The 18956-nt window shown below is 35.8% G+C and overlaps 1 protein-coding gene across 1 annotated transcript in view; it reads left to right on the plus strand.

Moving 5' to 3' along the window:
* Positions 1-18956, plus strand: part of SEC23A (SEC23 homolog A, COPII coat complex component) — a 65346-nt gene that overhangs the window by 37927 nt on the left and 8463 nt on the right. Inside the window, exons 14-19 of the mRNA XM_060004654.1 lie at positions 2116-2269; positions 8761-8838; positions 11281-11442; positions 13845-13931; positions 15087-15242; positions 16926-16991. Coding sequence (XP_059860637.1) covers positions 2116-2269; positions 8761-8838; positions 11281-11442; positions 13845-13931; positions 15087-15242; positions 16926-16991 — 703 coding nt within the window. The remainder of the gene's footprint in view (positions 1-2115; positions 2270-8760; positions 8839-11280; positions 11443-13844; positions 13932-15086; positions 15243-16925; positions 16992-18956) is intronic.

An 18956-nucleotide genomic window follows, 5' to 3' on the forward strand; every position in this document is an offset into this window, starting at 1 on the left:
ACGGAGCTGGAGGAATCAGGCTGCGTGACTTTAGACTATACTACAAAGGTACAGTAATCGAGACAGTGTGGTAGTGGCACAAAAACAGAAAGATAGATCAATGGAACAGGAACGAAAGCCCAGAGATAAACCCACGCACATATGGTCACCTTATCTTTGATAAGGGAGGCAGGAATGTACAGTGGAGAAAGGACAGCCTCTTCAATAAGTGGTGCTGGGAAAACTGGACAGCTACATGTAAAAGTTTGAGATTAGAACACTCCCTAACACCATACACAAAAATAAGCTCAAAATGCATTAAAGACCTAAATGTAAGGCCAGAAACTATCAAACTCTTAGAGGAAAACATAGGCAGAACATCTATGACATAAATCACAGCAAGATCCTTTTCGACCCATCTCCTAGAGAAATGGAAATAAAAGCAAAAATAAACAAATGGGACCTAATGAAGCTTAAAAGCTTTTGCACACCAAAGGAAACCATAAACAAGACCAAAAGACAACCCTCAGAATGGGAGAAAATATTTGCAAATGAAGCAACTGACAAAGGAATAATCTCCAAAATTTACAAGCAGCTCATGCAGCTCAATAACAAAAAAACAAACAACCCAATCCAAAAATGGGCAGAAGACCTAAATAGACATTTCTCCAAAGAAGATATACAGACTGCCAACAAACACATGAAAGAATGCTCAACATCATTAATCATTAGAGAAATGCAAATCAAAACTACAATGAGATATCATCTCATACTGGTCAGAATGGCCATCATCAAAAAATGTAGAAACAATAAATGCTGGAGAGGGTGTGGAGAAAAGGGAACCCTCTTGCACTGCTGGTGGGAATGTGAATTGGTACAGCCACTATGGAGAACAGTATGGAGGTTCCTTCAAAAACTACAAATAGAACTACCATATGACACAGCATTCCCACTACTGGGCATATAACCTGAGAAAACCATAATGCAAAAAGGGTCATGTACCAAAATGTTCATTGCAGCTCTATTTACAGTTGCCAGGAGATGGAAACAACCTAATTGTCCATCATCAGATGAATGGATAAAGAAGATGTGGCACATACATACAATGGAATATTACTCAGCCATAAAAAGAAACGAAATTGAGTTATTTGTAGTGAGGTGGATGGACCTAGAGTCTGTCATACACAGTGAAGTAAGTCAGAAGGAGAAAGAAAAATATCGTATGCTAACACATGTATGTGGAATCTAAGAAAAAAAAATGTCATGAAGAACCTAGAGGTAAGACAGGAATAAAGACACAGACCTACTAGAGAATGGACTTGAGGATATGGGGAGGGGGAAGGGTAAGCTGTGACAAAGTGAGAGAGTGGCATGGACATATATACACTACCAAACTTAAAATAGATAGCTAGTGGGAACCAGCTGCATAGCACAGGGAGATCAGCTCGGTGCTTTGTGACCACCTAGAGGGGTGGGATAGGGAGGGTGAGAGGTAGGGAGACACAAGAGGGAAGAGATATGGGGATATATGTATATGTATAACTGATTCACTTTGTTATAAAGCAGAAACTAACACACCATTGTAAAGCAATTATACTCCAATGAAGATGTAAAAATAATAATATTAATTATTTAATTTTTATCACTAATAATTGAACTAAAGACCAATGAGAAAATATTCTGATAGTTTATTCATTTTCCAGTTTAGTAAATGACAATTACTTAGTCTGGGAGAAAACTTTATTTTTCTATTTCCATATTTTTGCTTTTATAAAATTGAAGAAGTGAATTTTTAAAGTCTGATATACCAACTTGTATATCTATGTGCATATGCACACACATTTTTACATGTAAAAATCTTAATGTTTTAACGAATATGTTTGGAAATCGACCTTTACAGTTATTTTAGAGAATTTTATTAGGTTTGGATATATTTTTCTGAAAAACAGTGAGTACTATACTGAAACTACTACTAGTGATTTTTTTTAAAGCTAATTTTTCTAGGTAATGTTGGAATTTTGAAATATTGAAGTAATTTTCTGTATGTTTTAAATTTAAATCTGTGTGACAGCCAACTATGATATCATGAATATAATAATTTAGCAGCACTTCTTGCTTTCTTCTTCTTGTCTTTAGCTGGGCAGATGCTCAAACTCAAATCCAAAACATTGCTGCATCTTTTGACCAGGAGGCAGCTGCCATTCTTATGGCTCGACTGGCAATATATAGAGCAGAAACAGAAGAAGGTCCAGATGTGCTTAGATGGCTAGACAGACAGCTCATTCGACTGGTAAGAAGTAAACATCATACTGTTCTAAATCTGTACGCATTTATTTGTAGTCAATTATTTTCTTTCATGGTACTTGACAGTGTAACTGAAAGTCTGTATGAGGGACTCCTAATAAAGTTGCTGAGAAAGGCATATTAATGAATAGCAGAGTTAATTTATCTCTTCCAGTAAATGAAAATGCCTTTTTTCCTTAAAATAAAAGAGTGACAATTATGTAACCTATTATTGTTATTATTTTGGGGGGCTGATACGAAATTAATTCCCAATTTAATCCTAAATTACTATATCTGTTTTTACTCCTTTTTTGCATATTTTCCTTCATTGCTGTGGTTTAAATTTTCTATTTTCATTTTAATGGAAATTTTAAGAGAAATTAATTAGGGTATAAAAATTATACACATTAACATATAAAAATATAGGCAAGTCTTTTTTATCTAGATCTAGATTACCAAAGTGTATGTTAATAAAGTTATTGATACTGATGATTTACTTGAGCTTTTAACATGTCAGGAGCCCATTACTTTCACTATGACCTAGAAGGCTTAGTTCTGTTCTTTCTTTTTTTTTTTTTAAATATTTATTTATTTGGTCGCACCAGGTCTTAGTTGCAGCACGCGGGCTTCTTAGTTGTGGCATGCATGTGGGATCTCATTTCCTGACCAGGGATTGAACCCAGGCCCCCTGCATTGGGAGCTCAGAGTCTTATGCACTGTGCCACCAGGGAAGTCCCAAGTTCTGTTCTTAATGCTTCATTTTCACTCAGCAAATTCTGGCCTATAATTTCCTTGAAAGTACCTCTTCAGTTCACCCTTCAGCTCAAACAGCCTGTTGAGAACTCTCTCTGTTAAGCTATCAAATTTCTGTTTGTAGCAGGAGGTTTTTGTGCCCTTTGTCTAGATTTTCACACAGTTTTTAAAACATTATCGAGGGAACTAGTCTTTGTTTAATAAAGTTAGTCATTTTTTGTAGCATCATCCAGAGCTTTTATTCTTTCATTTCTGAGGGTGTTTTTACACTAGCACCTCTTTGTGAATAAAGCAGTCTTATGACGACATCAGCCTGTCTTTTTTTAACAATAGGCATAAAATCTCTCTTGGAGTCAACCACTGATTGGACACCGTCAGTACAAATGTCAACATAGTTCCTCCAAGGTGGACTTTTGTTTCCATATAAGAGGATCAAAACATTAAATATATTTTTGACCTTTGCTTATTTAGGGCAGCAGAAAAGTTCTCTTGAATTTCACTATTATTTAGCAACTTGACATGACATTGGTGATATCCGTTGACTCATCAACGTGAATAGAGAAGCTGTTATTTTTCAGCTAATTTACACAAAACTCTTCAGCATCATGTAACATGTCATGAATGCATCCACTTGTTATATTGTTTTAAGATGGAACCTTTTCAGTTTCTCAGACTTCATCTTGTCCTAGCATTTTACTTACTGTAATTTTACATGTCATTGTTAGCACTCATCAACTATATGACTTTTCCTTTTCTAGATAATAAATTTTGCTCTGAAGTATCTTGCTTCCTGAGCCTTTTCACTGATTGTGACTTTGTTTTAACAAACGCTTTATTGTTTTGAGAGTCTAAAAGCTGTTTGAAGTGATCAGCACCTTTATTTGTCAAATGGTTATGATTTGTAGTAAAGTACTTTTTCCATTTTGCTGGAGCTAGTACTACATTTGTAGGTTATGACATGACACAAAATTGGATAGTACAACTTGGCTTATCAGCCCCACATAAAACCCACTGGTAAGTAGCTTTCAGTGTGAAGATGGACTTTTTCTGTGTTCTGTTGTATGGGTTTAGTGAAATGACTCAGAAGATTGTAATTCTTCGGAATTCTCTGTAGGCTTCTGTCTAGAATCTTTCTCTTCTCACACCTCAGCTTCAAAAATTGCCATATTGTTTGACATGCCTGTAAAACACAAATGCTAATAAAATATAACATAGACTTGGTCTTGTAAATAACTGAATGAGACAGTTGCAAAAAGTACAAAATGATAAAAATCTCACAATATAATTCAGTTCTAAGCTACATATCCTGCAGTTTGCACCGTTTACAACAGCAGCAAGTTGAGGGTAGAGGACAGGCGAGTCATGACATAATGAAAATTATACTCTGCTCGTCTGTCACAGCAGTATAGCTTGTCTGTTCCATGAGTCAGCTGGCAACTGTGTGTAAGAGGGGATTGGTGGAGGTAGTTTCAGAGGGAAAGGCTGATATCATCAGACTATTGCCGTGCTTTCTTTGCAAAACAGCTTTCATCAATTATCCATGACCCGCCCCTTGTCTTGTGTCAAAAACTGAGAATGGAGTTATCCAAATGAATATAGTCCTACTGCCACGTGAGACTAAAAGATCTGCAATGAAACTGCTAACAGGATAACCTGGAAACTGCATCACTGTGGCTGGCATCATATGGTGTGCAAAGTTCAAAACATAATTTTTAAAAAGATCACAGTTTCTTATAGAAACCCTAGTGACTAATATATGGTAAAAGTGGTGGGAATATGGTTTTTACATTCTTTTCTTTAATTGGTTGAATCAAATTAGTGTACAATTGAAGTGAAGTTTCAGGTGATGACAGATGAACCTTAGTTATAGAAGCTATTCTAAGTAGCTAACATAGTGTAGCCTCATTTTTTAATTTTTTAAAATTTTATTTATTTTTGGCTGTGTTGGGTCTTTGTTGCTGGGCGTGGGCTTTCTCTAGTTGCAGAGAGCAGGGGCTACTCTTCGTGGTGGGGCGCAAGCTTCTCATTGTGGTGGCTTCTCTCATTGCGTAGCATGGGCTCTAGAGTGCGTGGGCTTCAGTAGTTGCAGCTCGTGGGCTCAGTAGTTGTGGCCTCTCAGGCTCTAGAGCGCAGGCTCAGTAGTTGTGCACAGGCTTAGTTGCTCCGTGGCATGTGGGAACTTCCCAGACCAGAGATCGAACCCATGTCCCCTGCATTGGCAGGCAGATTCCTAACCACTGTGCCACTAGGGAAATCACTAGCCTCATTTTTTGTCCTGATTCCCTATTGCTGAATTTTCAACTATAACAACGATAGCAACACGAACAGAGAAAGGATTAATAACTCTTAGGTACTACACTTTTCTAATTTTTTTCCTAATGAAAAACCTGTGAAATTATGCTAACAAACTTCTTGCCTCAATTTGGTATAGTGAATATAACTGTTTTCTTTTTTTCTTGATGACTAAGCGTCATTTTAATTAAAAATAAGCTAGTGGGAACCTGCTGTATAGCGCAGGGAGCTCAGCTCGGTGCTCTGTGGTGACCTAGATGGGTGGGATGGCAGCAGCGTGGGAGGGAGATCTAAGAGGGAGGGGATATATGTATACATATAGCTGATTCACTTTGTTGTACAGCAGAAACTAACACAACATTGTAAAGCTACTATACCTCAATTAAAATAGATAAAATAGAAGGAAAAAAAACAGAAATAAACATCTTTTTAAAAACTATTTTGTAGCTAATGAGCATCATATGGCCAGATTGGTGCTGGTACCACATTTGCTTCTGACAGCTTTAATACAAGCTTTCATTCTCCTTGGTCAGAATCACTTAAGATATCGGTATAACACATGGTATATGCTGCTTCCATTCTCAGACTCTTGTTTGGGTCCATCTTGTGTCTGGCTTCATGGATCTGTTCCTTCCTTACCTTTTTGGCTTCTGACCTTTTCTACTGAATGACATCTTCGTATAACTTAAAATTACTATTTGATTTTTTTCATCTTTGACCTTTGGTTTACCCACTAACTACTCCCTTCAGCTGTGCTGCTAGCTACGATGGATAAACAGTTCATCTCTCAGGAAATCATTTCTCAGGAAATTTCATTCCCAGGAAACCTCTCTTGTTTAAGACTCTTGGGGCTTTCCTTGCAAATTTTATCACAGCTAGGTTTTCTTCTTGCTATACCAGTGGGACCAGGCACTTCAGTTGTGCTGTTTTTAAGGAGGACCACTTTTGTCATTACCATTTTCTTTTTTTTTTTTTTTGCGGTATGCGGGCCTCTCACTGTTGTGGCCTCTCCCATTGCGGAGCACAGGCTCCAGACGTGCAGGCTCAGTGGCCATGGCTCATGGGCCTAGCCACTCCGCGGCATGTGGGGTCTTCCCGGACCGGGGCACGAACCCGTGTCCGCTGCATCAGCAGGCAGACTCTCAACCACTGCGCCACCAGGGAAGCCCTACCATTTTCTTATAGAGGTTATGCTGTGACCCTTTGGGCCCATTTATGTGGATGGCTTTATGCATAACTAATTGCTGAATTGAAGACATGACTAAACTTCTTGCAAGTGTTGTTATTTTCCTCAAGAAAATTTTATTACTGATGCTTTATCTGCCCAGTCTTATTACTTCTAAATAACTCAAACGGTGGATCTTTGATATACCTCCTTTATGCTTCAATCTTTTTGCTCATTTTTATTAGTGTTTTGTTTGGGTTGTAAATAAGGACTACTCCTCATGATTCCAGTAACTAATGCTGGGGCATTTGATAAGTGTTCAAAAAAATTTTAAGAAGTAACCCAAAGATTAGAAATTTATGTATGTGTATATTATACAAAATTTATATTGTTGTCTTTGGTAGAGTATAGATGATATTTATCAAAAAATAGGTTAATATGTGTTTAGCCTCTGGATGCAGAAGGATTTTATACATGAAAGGTAAAATCAGGAACCATTAAATAAAAATATTAAAAGATTTTATTGCATTAAAATGAGACAAAAGTCTGTGTGGTAAAAATACTATTAGCAGAATTTCATGCCAACATTTGTCATATGTATGACAGAATGTGAAAATTTTCATGTACAAGAGCTGTTACAAATCAGTAGTATTTGGGCAAAAGATGAGCAAAGGTGATGAGCAAGGAATTAGCAAAAGAAGGAATGCAAGTGACCAATAAACATATGAAAAAGTTACCAATCTTATTTATAATCAAATCAGATAATGTGTGACATATTGGCTTTTCCACAAAATGTTTTCAATGTGTTTGATATTCTAGATCTCAAGTGTATTTTTATATTCTAGATCAGCACTGTCCAAGAGAAATTTCTACAGTGGTGGAAATGTTCTGTGTTCGACACTGTCCATTATGGAACTACTACCCACATGTGGCTCTTGAGCACTTGAAATATGGCTAGTGCAACTGAGGAACTGGATTTTAATACAATTTAATTAATTTAAATTGGATCATAGCTAGTGGCTTTCATACTGGACAGTGAAGATTATTATCCAACTCTGTAAGTTTCGTCAGTGAAGTGTTATTAGGGGGCTTTGAAGACAGAAACATTCTTATTCCCACATACCAAGATCTATTTTCTGAGGATTAGTGCTACAACTATAGCTTTTCTATCCTTTGGATAACTGTGGTTCTGAAATGATTTTTCCTGGAAGCCAAAAAATGTGATCAAACCAATTAGGCCTTCGTATGTGCTCTTTAAGGCACAGATAACTACATAAATTATTTAGTTGAACATTTTAGGCTGTAAAAGTCCTGTACTACTTGCAACAGTGAACCTTTTGTTATTTTTTGCTTATTGTTTTTGCCCTTGATCATATTCAAGTACCGATAAACGTTGCCAGGAAGTAGACCAGTTACATAAGTACTATAAAAACTTTTCAGGTCAGAGACTTTGCTCAAGAACGAGAGGAAGCTAACATTTATTGAGTGCTTAGTGTCAGTCATTGTGCTAAGCACTTTCTCATGTGGATTATCTCAGTTATTTAGATGCCTTTTGTCACATTATCATAGAGGGTTTACTTCTCTGTTGCTAGAGTATGTGTCTCCTTGATTTCCTTCCACTTTCTGCCTTTGCATTTCTTCTTTACCGGTTTACCTGTTGATCTTGATTTTCTTCAACAGTTCTTTCTTTTTGGTCTTTTTTCTAGTGTACCCAATTTTATACCATCAATTTGCCTTTGGAGCCACTATGGTATTTTGATAGTGCATCTTTCTGTCAGTAGACTATTGTCTTTTTTAAGTAGAGTCTTAGGGGGTGCCTGTTGAGCTCTTCTGGCCATCATCCAAGAGCTCTTTATTTGCTATCAGAGACACTTAGTTAAAAAAATTCAAACATTTTAAGATGAGTTGTTTTGCATTGGAGCAATGTATTATTTGTTTCCAAAATTCAAGTTTATGTCTTTGGTTGTAATCATTCTCTTGGTAAGTCTATAAGTAAATATTCCAGTTTTATCCTATATCAAGTATCTTGCCTCCTAAAGAGTAATAACTTTAAAAATAGAGTATGCAGCTGATGGGACATATTTGCTCTCTTTAATTTGTGTCCCAAGCAATTTTGTGTGTTATCATACAGAACAGATTTGGAAATTCTTTTTTTAAACAGAATTGTTTATGTTTGTTCATAGTTCCTGAATTAAAAGTGACAAACATTCAAAAAAATAGAGTATGCATAGACAAAGTTTTAGCTCTGTGCCAGGGAATATATTACTAACATGTTTTATTTTATTTAGTGTCAGAAATTTGGAGAGTATCACAAAGATGATCCAAGTTCCTTCAGATTTTCAGAAACTTTCTCCCTTTATCCACAGGTAAGTAGATAAAAGGTCCGTGTTCTTAGTGTTGACAGGAGCATTGGGTTTCACTTTTCCTGTTGTCTTTTATTACTCATTTTATAGGGTCATTCTTTTGGTTAGGTTTTAAGTTTTGAGATAGTTAAGAAATTAGTATTATGCTTGAATAGCTAGTGAAAAGTATGTAGTATTTTTATGATGGCCTTGCAGATAGCATTTATTTGTGTTGAGTAGAAATTTACACTGGAACCCTACTGTGGAGTAGAATTAGGTGTGAAGCAGATTAGCTTTCCATCTGATATAAGGAATCTAACTAATTACAGTAGTACCAAAAGGAAGTAATTTTACAAATCAGCTAGTCTTATAGCATGGTCTCATTGCCTGAGAACAACTTTATGGGGACATCCCAGATAAATAGAAAAGAAGCTAATTTGATTTATCTTACAGAACCTTTTCCACTTGGGTAGTGGAGTCTATGTGTTGTTTCGATAGATATTTTTAAAAGTCTAGGTTGTTTATATGATGAGTAATAGAGATAATATTTATTCAACTGAGTATATACTATGTGCAAGGAATTTAGGAGAATAGAGATGGCTGACATGGATCCCACTTTCAAGGAGCTTTCATTCTGAAGAGTGAGATATGAAATATACATAAATAACACAGAAAAGAAAGTGAGAAATACTATGAGAGATATATAACATTTAAAGGAAACTTTAAAGAATCCTTCCAAATGGATGATTTGATATATCTTTGTTTTTTTTTTGGCGGTACGCGGGCTTCTCACTGTTGTGGCCTCTCCCGTTGCGGAGCACAGGCTCCGGACGCGCAGGCTCACGGGCCCAGCGGCTCCGCAACATGTGGGATCTTCCCGGACCGGGGCACGAACCCGTGTCCCCTGCATCGGCAGGCGGACTCTCAATCAGTGCGCCACCAGGGAAGCCCTGATATATCTTTATAGAAGAGGTAGTGTTTTGTTTTAGCTCAGTCTGGAAGGATGATTAATATTGAGATGTGGAAATTCAAATTTTTGCTCACAAAAAATTTGTTTAAAGCTTCAACTTTATTAAGTTGAAGTATAAGAGCTATACTTATTTTTTGAAAATCTTTTAGTAATCTGTAATCTAGAAGCTCCATGTTTATAGGGGGAGACTTTCCTAAATCTCTGGTTGAGGTTTTGGGGAGCTAGGAAAAGGCAGGGTCTATTTGTCTTAAGGGAGGCAACCCTTTGTGTTTTGGGAATTCTCAGGCCTCATCTTCATAGAGAAACTAATAGGAAAGGGAATTGAGGGCATTAGTCTAAGTATTTGACTAAATTCTCCACACTTTCCTTACTTTCTCTTCTCTCCCTCTCCAAGCCTTCTCTTTGGGCTTTTGGATCTTCCAAGAGATCTGGGCATCCCATCTTTTCCTCTCATTGAAAGTAGAGAGCCAGAGGACCCAGAAGTGCTTTTTTCTTTGGGTTTTCAAAGCCTTATGATCTTCTAAAAGGTGACATAAACTAAATCTAAGGGAGGTCTTCATTTATAAAATATTTACCCCCAGATTTACCAACTATACATTTTTGTAAGTAAACAAGAATGATTGAAGTGGTAAGGGATGAGAGAGCCTCTCAATGAATTATGGATCACTGAAAAAAGGAACAGGAATAAGAATTTCAATGAGTGGCATGTGTTGGGAGAGAGCTGTGGAATGAGTCCCAGGCAGGGCAGCATGTAGGCACTTGAGACCTGAGGGCTGAAGGAAGTTGAGAGAAGTAACTAAAAGACAAATGGGAGTATTTTGGAGCTGATCCTATTGGTTATATCAAAGACCCCTGGTGTCAAAGGACAGTGTAGCTGTCCTTCATTCAGGCCTAATTCACCCCCTTTTTGGTCTCTTTCACATGAGGAGTAGGTAGAAGGGGAGAAAAGGAAAGGAGAAAGAAATTATGAAACAAAGTCTAGAGAATGTTTCTTAAGGATAAAGGAGACCTTAAATATTAAGAAATAAGTGGGTATATATGTCCTTTTTTTTTTAAACCAGTGCAGTTTTGGGGATCTATCTGTTAATCTATTTTTATGTTCTCTTAGAATCTTTTGGTGGTGGTAATGAATAGAAATAAAAAGGCTCAGAGATGTGGACAGAGAGATGAAGAATAAAAACAAAGGTTGCTGCTAATGCATCACCTAGCATCAGTCTCTAATAACTTAGATCTGAGCGAGGGGTTTTTGTCCCTATTCTTGTTTTCCTTTTGAGTCATCTTTTTTCTTTAATTTTTAAGTTGTTGTTGAATTATATTTTTAAGTAACTGATAAATATCATGAGTAAGATTCTTTCTGAGAAATACAATTTAGAATGTTCTTATTGTAAGGTGTTGTTTTATTGTGTTAATGGTTGTAATCAAATGCTTTTGTAGTAGTAAACTTCTGTTATAATATTAAAATCAGTAAAAGCTATCTCACATCTTTTATCTTATAGTTTATGTTTCATTTAAGAAGATCTCCTTTCTTGCAAGTGTTTAACAATAGTCCTGACGAGAGTTCATATTATCGTCACCATTTTATGCGTCAAGATTTGACCCAGTCTCTAATCATGATTCAGCCTATTCTGTATGCATATTCTTTTAGTGGACCACCAGAGGTAAGAGGGACAGAAAAAGAAATTGGTTTTGTTACTGTGATGTGTGCTATTAAAAAAATAAAACAACTAGGTTTTTCTTTAAATATAGTTATTAAATATAAGAATTTAATTCAAGTGTAGTTATCTTAAGTTATTCATATATTCACTTAAAAATATTTATGAGTGCTTACTATATGCTATATACAATGCTAGGCTGTATTAGGAAATCATTAAAAAATAAAACAACAATGAGGTAGAAGAGACTTTTTAAAGATCATTTTGTCTAGTCGTTTAGTTGATTAAATCCTATAGGGCTCATGATTATTCTTATGTCTTTAACAATGTCTAGAGGTAGTGATGATTCTAGAAACTGTATTCCAGAGTTTAGTGTCTGACAATTAGGGCATTCTGTCTAAACAGAACTTCTTGTTTTAATATAGTCTCATTCTCCTATAGTCTTTTTGGAACAAAAGATACAGTTGATTATAAAGATATACTTAAAAAAGTGATAAAATCATCCATTTTGCCTTCTTAGAAAACTGTCACACTTATTTTAACCTATTATTAAATAAAGAGTTTTTCCGTTCTAAGGTTAAAATGATCTGTTACACTACTTAAAAGTATGAAAATAATACTTTAGGAAAGGTTATTATAAAGAGAATATTTATAATATCTACTGATTAATGATCTCTAATGATGCCTTTATTCACTGTTTTGTAAAAAATAGCGGGTAAAATGTTGTATTTTTTTAAATTAATTAATTTATTTTTTATTTATTTGTTTTTGGCTGTGTTGGGTCTTTGTGGCTGCACCCAGGCTTTCTCTAGTTGTGGCGAGCGGGGGCTACTTTTCGTTGTGGTGCACGGGCTTCTCATTGCGGTGGCTTCTCTTGTTGCCGAGCACGGGCTCTAGGCGCCTGAGCTTCAATAGTTGTGGCACACAAACTTAGTAGTTGTGGCTCATGAGCTCTAGAGCACAGGCTCAGTAGTTATGGCGCATGGGCTTAGTTGTTCCACGGCATGTGGGATCTTCCCGGACCAGGGCTTGAGCCTGTGTCCCCTGCATTGGCAGGTGGATTCTTAACCACTGCGCCACCAGGGAAGTCCCTTAAAATGTTGTATTTTGTTACTATAATTTTTAAAGTAATTTGTCATAGTTTCTACTTTTCTAGAAAATGCATTTTTAATATGTTGGTCTATGTTTGGTTTTGTAGTTCTTTGAATCAGGAAAAAAGTTTTAGAAGTAACTTGTTTTCTTATCATCATAGTAATATATGTAAGTTGTAGACATCTGGAAAATGTAGAAAACTGTTTAGAAGAAAATTGGAATCCCACTGCCTACTCCTATCAAATTTCAAGCTCTCTGTTTAATCCATGAATCCCATTAGCTTCCTTTCTTAAGACTTTGCTTTTGAAGTTATCCTCTTTCTCTTCTGCATCATCACTTTCTCTCATCAGGATCATTCTCATTAACATAGAAACCTTAATAGCGCTCGTGTTAAACAAAAAGCCCCTGGACTTCACATTTTCTCTAATTGCCACCACATTTCTCTGGTCCCAGTCACAGCTAAATGCAGAAAGTTACTTGTCTATATGTTCCCATGTCACATTCTCTTTTCAACCTATATTAGTTAAAGTCTTGTCCCTAATTTTTTAATTTTTTTTATTTGGCCGCACCGTGCAGCTTGCGGTATCTCAGTTTCCTGACCAGAGATTGAACCCAGGCCACAGCAGTGAAAGTTCAGGATGCTAACCACTAGGCCACCAGGGAACTCCTCTTGTCCCAAAATTATACTGAAACAACTCTTATGAAGGTCACCAAAGCCTTCATCTTGCCGGAACTCTCAACAATATTTACCTTGAGGATTTTCCTTGAAAACCTTTTGCTGTAGGCTTCTCTGACACCTACAACACCTCCTCCTCCTCCTCCTCACTGTCTGTTCCTTCTCAGTCTCTCCCTGCTGGTTTCTCCCTTTCCGACCTCTAAGTGTTGGCGTGCTCCGGGCTCAATCTCTGACTTCTTCTATAGCTTCCCTTTCTCTAAGTGGTGCAGTCTCACCATATAGCTTTAATTACCATCTTTGTGCATGTGATACCCAAGTTCAGGCCACTTCCTTCTATTTCATATTCAGTACTAATTTTCCATCTCCAAATTTGTTCTTTCCCAAGCCTTTCCCCTCTCACTCAGTGGTGCCACCATCAGTTAGACTCTTTCCTCTTGACTGGACTCTATTTTTCAATTGTTACTTCAGTTTAGAGATTCCTCAGAAAGTTAAATTGAAATATACTTTGAGAATTCATAATACTAAGAGGTTTTATGTAATAAGGTAATAAATTTAAAAATTTAAAATATCCTAGAAAGATCAGTTTTATGTTTTTAATTATGTTTTCCTGTTTCCTCTTCCGTTGTTTTCTTTGTGTCAGCCGGTTCTTCTTGATAGCAGCAGCATTCTTGCAGATCGTATTCTCCTTATGGACACATTTTTCCAGATTTTGATTTATCATGGTGAGGTAAGAGTCCATAGCATTTAAAGCTAAGCACGTAGGTTCCATAAAGTCTTTTTATTCATAGAAGCTTTCCCCCTTTACTATATGACTAGTGTTTCCTCTATGATAAGCTTTATTTCCACTTTTATAAGATATGTGTAAATCTAGATTCTTTGAGAGATACAGATCTCTTTTTTTCACAAACCTACACTCAAGCTTATAGTCTAGTATTCTAGTAACTTCAGCAGATATATTTTTCCAGTGTTTTAATTATAAATGATTTTAGATTTGCACTGTAATGGTGAAGACCTTATTCAAAATATTACTTTAAGTGATATTATCCAGGACTTTAAAAGACCTATTGATTATTATTTTTAATTGATACCAGTTACTAGTGCTGTTTACCTTTTAAGAGTAATGTCTATGATATGACAGAGCTAGGTTTTTTGCTTATATCTTTTGTCTTTTTGTACTTTTGTTTCTTCAATAGCTCATTAATGTGCTTAAATGAGAAATCAGAAATGCAGATGACTGTTCCTCTGTTAAATATGGAGATATAAAGCAATATAGAGTATACATTGATTGATTCAGTTAATTGATTCAGTTAACTTAGAAATCAAGCCAGGTTTAAAGTTGTGGATGATTTAATTACATGGTTTTTGGAGTCATTTTCCTTAATAAAAGAATTGATTCAGATGCTCTTTTACAGGTATATTATTTTTATAGTATTATTGCTATTATTATTATTAAAGTTTTTATGTTTATGTATCTTGGGAGAATGTAACTCCATTGGCACAGACTTCATAATAGTAGGTCATTAATTTTGAAGTCTCTAGGAAATCTTCTGTAGTGAAAATCCCCCTTATTTATCATAAACTTAGGTAGATAGCTTTTAGCTAACATTAATATGGTAAGTATAGCGTTTTACAATTGTTCTGGCTGAATTATTATTTCTTTTTACTTTTAAAGGAGAAGAAATATCCTAATTTTGCATCTGTTTACTCAAGAATACTGAAATTAGGATTTGTAACTTAAAAAAATTTGTAACTCAAAAAAAAAATAGGATAATGTTCTGTAATTTTCTTATTTTCTGAAGATTGCTTCATTTGAAAAAAATCTCTTAAAGTTTTTGGTTAGGCAAGAAAAAAAGTCATAATTTTTTAACTGTTGTAAAATTAGACCATAGCTCAGTGGCGTAAGTCGGGATACCAGGACATGCCAGAATATGAAAATTTCCGCCACCTTCTGCAAGCCCCAGTGGATGATGCACAGGAGATCCTTCACTCCAGATTTCCAATGCCGAGATACATTGACACTGAACATGGGGGCAGTCAGGTAACTACTGTTAATTTGTTTGTGTGTTTGTTTGTTGCTTGTTTTACGAGTTGATCCTACTTGCCTTCTGACGTTAATTTGAATAGACTGCTTCACCAGGCACATAAAAAAGGAAGGAGATGGGCAGATGGTTTCCAGGGGAAGGTATGCTTGCTTTTTGCTTTAGCTTTGAGAGCAGAGCAGTAAGATTATTGACTAGCTGTCTAAAGCTGGTGGTTTATCCCATCTTCTTCCTCCAGCCCAGCTCTAGTAAGGAGCCAGGATGGCATTATGGTGGTATGCAAGCTTTAGTTGAGCAAGAAGATATAAACAACTTGGAAATAATTTAGTGTACTTTTCTTAAATCTGTTTACTTACTGGTAAAGTCTATGAATACGAAGTTTGTGGTAACATAATGTTCTTCTGTTTTCCTCATTCTGTCATTTCAATTTTCTAGGAAATATAATAGGAAAGCATTATGGCATTGTAAAAAGGTGTGTAATTTTTAGAATTATGAGGATTAAATAAGATACATGTACATATACACATAGCCCTTTTGGGCCTTACAGAAGACTCAGGACCCCTTAACATACACTCTTAAAACACTTTTACTGCTCCCTTGTAATTCTTATTAGAGTTATATAAATTAATTGTAGATTATTATAAGTTTGTTTCACTTGTTCCTTAAAAGCACAGATGTTGCTTTGTTTATTAATGTATCCCTAGTGCCTAGCACAGTATTACATAGTAGGTAATAAATATCAGTAACTATTATTCAGAAATGATAGCAATTATTATTAGGGTTTTACTATAATAGAAGCTACCCTGTATTGAGAATTTGCAAAGCTGATAGTTAGCACTTTACATACCTTCTCTCATTTGATTCTCATAGCAGTCCTATTGTTACCTCCATTTTACAGATAATAAAACTGAGACTTAGGATACTTGTGGCCAAGGAAACATAGTAAATGGAGGAACTGGGATTTGAATCCAGACGTTCTGACTCGTGAGCCAGTGCTCTTGTGTTTCTACTTTGAGAGTAGGAAAAGATTTTATATGGTACTAAATTTCAAAAGGCAGGACTGTCCTTGTTCTTCCAACATGTAATAATAATTTATGACTGGTTCTCTCATTGATGTTTCACCACATGTAGTGCTGTGTTCCTCTTTTATTCTGGTTATTATTTAATGATGATAAGGCATAGTGGATAGATGGATAAAACGTTGGGTAAGTGCTCTCATGGAATAGCCTACAGTTTAAAAAAGTTTGAGAGTCATTGTTTAAAGTAAAAGAACATGTATAGGTTTTCATGGCTTTTATTTTTATCATTTTTGGGGACTTCCAACCTCTGATGACATTTCAGACTAGGTATTTGGTAAATGTCACAGTAACCTTGTCATAATTGTTGCAGACATAATCTTTATATGCTGAGTTTTGGACTCAACAATTTGTATTTGTTACTATGAATGTTATTATGTATGTATGATTTGGCGAGAAGAGGTTACATTTATTATTTATGTGTAACATATAGTGGCCTATATATTTCAAACTTTAGTTCATTTTTTTAAAGTTGCATTTTAATAAAGTTAATTTGACCAAAACATATTAAATAAAATTGAGTTTAGATAGTATAATACATTTGTTTAGCCTATATTGACCAAATCTATTTTTGATGGATAATGTTATTTCTTCTTTGCTTTTAAGGCGCGTTTCCTGCTTTCGAAAGTCAACCCTTCACAGACTCATAATAATATGTATGCCTGGGGACAGGTAAGTGTAAATAGCAGATGTTGGAAATTATTTCTTTGTGTTATTATAGTTTGTTATTTTAGTGAATGCTACATTTTTTCCTATGTATTTGGTAATGTCTGTTGGAAAAGTAATAAAAAAATAAGAGTCGAAAATAGAATTAGCATTTGGTGGCACCACAGAAAATAAAAAAGTGATTATATCAAATAGATAGAACCCCTTCATATTTCAAGCTTAACACTTTACCCTTGAGACAAAAAGCAATAAAGTGTATAATATGAGATAGGAGGTGATGATTCAAGCTTAATGCTAGACTATGAACTATAAAAGGCCACAGTAAGCTGGGAGTGGTCAGGGATTGTGGTTGAGCAGGAGAGGCTGGAAGCCTGGAAATCATTATTAATATATTTTAATTTGGTGGAAGTCCTACCTCTTGATACAATATATCAACATTTATCAAGTGTTCCAATCTTCATGACTTTGTATTGGTACTTTAAGATCCACAGTGATCATCCCTGCCTTTGAAGAGCTTGTAGTCTAGTATTAGAAATAAAATACATACCTAAGTAGTTAAAGTACAAGGCCGAGTGGGCTATGTGCTTTTAGGAAGATTTAAAGTATTACAGGGGGATAGACGAGGAGGAGTGGAAGAGGTCACATGGTGGCAGCAGGAGAGGGTGTCAGAATAGAGCTCAGAAAAAGAGACATTTCCTTTTAGAGTGGTTATTAATCCAGTAAGTAGAAATTGTATGAGGAAGGGAATTCTAGGGAGAAGACAGTATGGAGTAAGGTAAAGGGTACACGTAGGGATGAATAGTAGAACTATAAGTTGGCAATATATTGTGCAGCCAAATTGTGGAGACTCTTCAATGCCAGGCTGAGGACTGAGGAGCTGAGTCTTTATTTGGTAAGTAATGGAATGTTATTGAAGGTTTTTGGACAGAGGGGCAAATTTGAGTCTTAGATAATACAGTCGAATCTTAAGATTAATTGGGAGCAGTGTGTAGGTTGAAACTGTATCTATCGAAGTAATCCAAGTGAAAGGGAAGGAAGACGAGATGGTGAAAAAGAGTAGATCTGAGCGATATTTCAAAAGTAGACTCGGTGAGATTTGATTAGAAGTTGCAGGAAAGGAAAACTTACCCCAGGGCAAGACAGCTATATGCAAAATGTGAATTCTGACTGAATTCTGGATTAGAGAGAGAGAACAGCTTATAAAGAACATAATTGGGATGATTTGTGATATTTGAATGTGGACTATATGTCAGATACTAGTATAATATTATTAAATTTCTTGAGTGTGATAATGGTGTTGTGGTTATGTAGGAGATTGTCCTCGATCTTGAGAGATATATCCTGAAGTGTTTGGGGGTAAAATATCATGATGTCTTCAACTTGCAGAAATTATTTAACAAGAAGAAAAAGAAAAGGAAAAATACATAGAAACATAAAGAAAATGTGGCAAATGTTGATCGGTGATTTTATGTTTAGAGTATGTGGGTGTTTGTTCATTGTACTTTTCTCTAGGTTTGAATTTCTGAAAAACAAATAGTTGAGGGAGAACAAGGTAATATGGGGTTTTGAGCCTGGGTAACTGAGGAGAACATGTGCCAGTAAGTGGGAGGGTGGAAAGAAAATGTTTGATTTTATTTATTTTTTATTTTTTGTTTTATTTTATTTTTTTGCCACATTGTTTGTGGGATCTTAGTTCCCTGACCAAGGATTGAATCCTGTCCCTTGGCAGTGAGAGCGCAGAGTGCTAACCACTGGACCACCAGGGAATTCCTGAAAATGTTTGGGTTTAGACTTTGAGTTTGAGATACCATCTAGATGCCCAAATTGAGCAGATTGTTGAGAATTTGGGTTTGGTGATCAGGGCAAGGATTCATAGACAAGTGATACTTAAAGTCATCACAGTGGATTCTTGTCCAAGGAGAGAATAGAGAGGCAAAGCAAGGATGAGATAAAACCTTGAGGAAGTACAAG

This window comes from Delphinus delphis, chromosome 2, assembly GCF_949987515.2.
Source record: "Delphinus delphis chromosome 2, mDelDel1.2, whole genome shotgun sequence".
Lineage (NCBI taxonomy): Eukaryota > Metazoa > Chordata > Mammalia > Artiodactyla > Delphinidae > Delphinus > Delphinus delphis.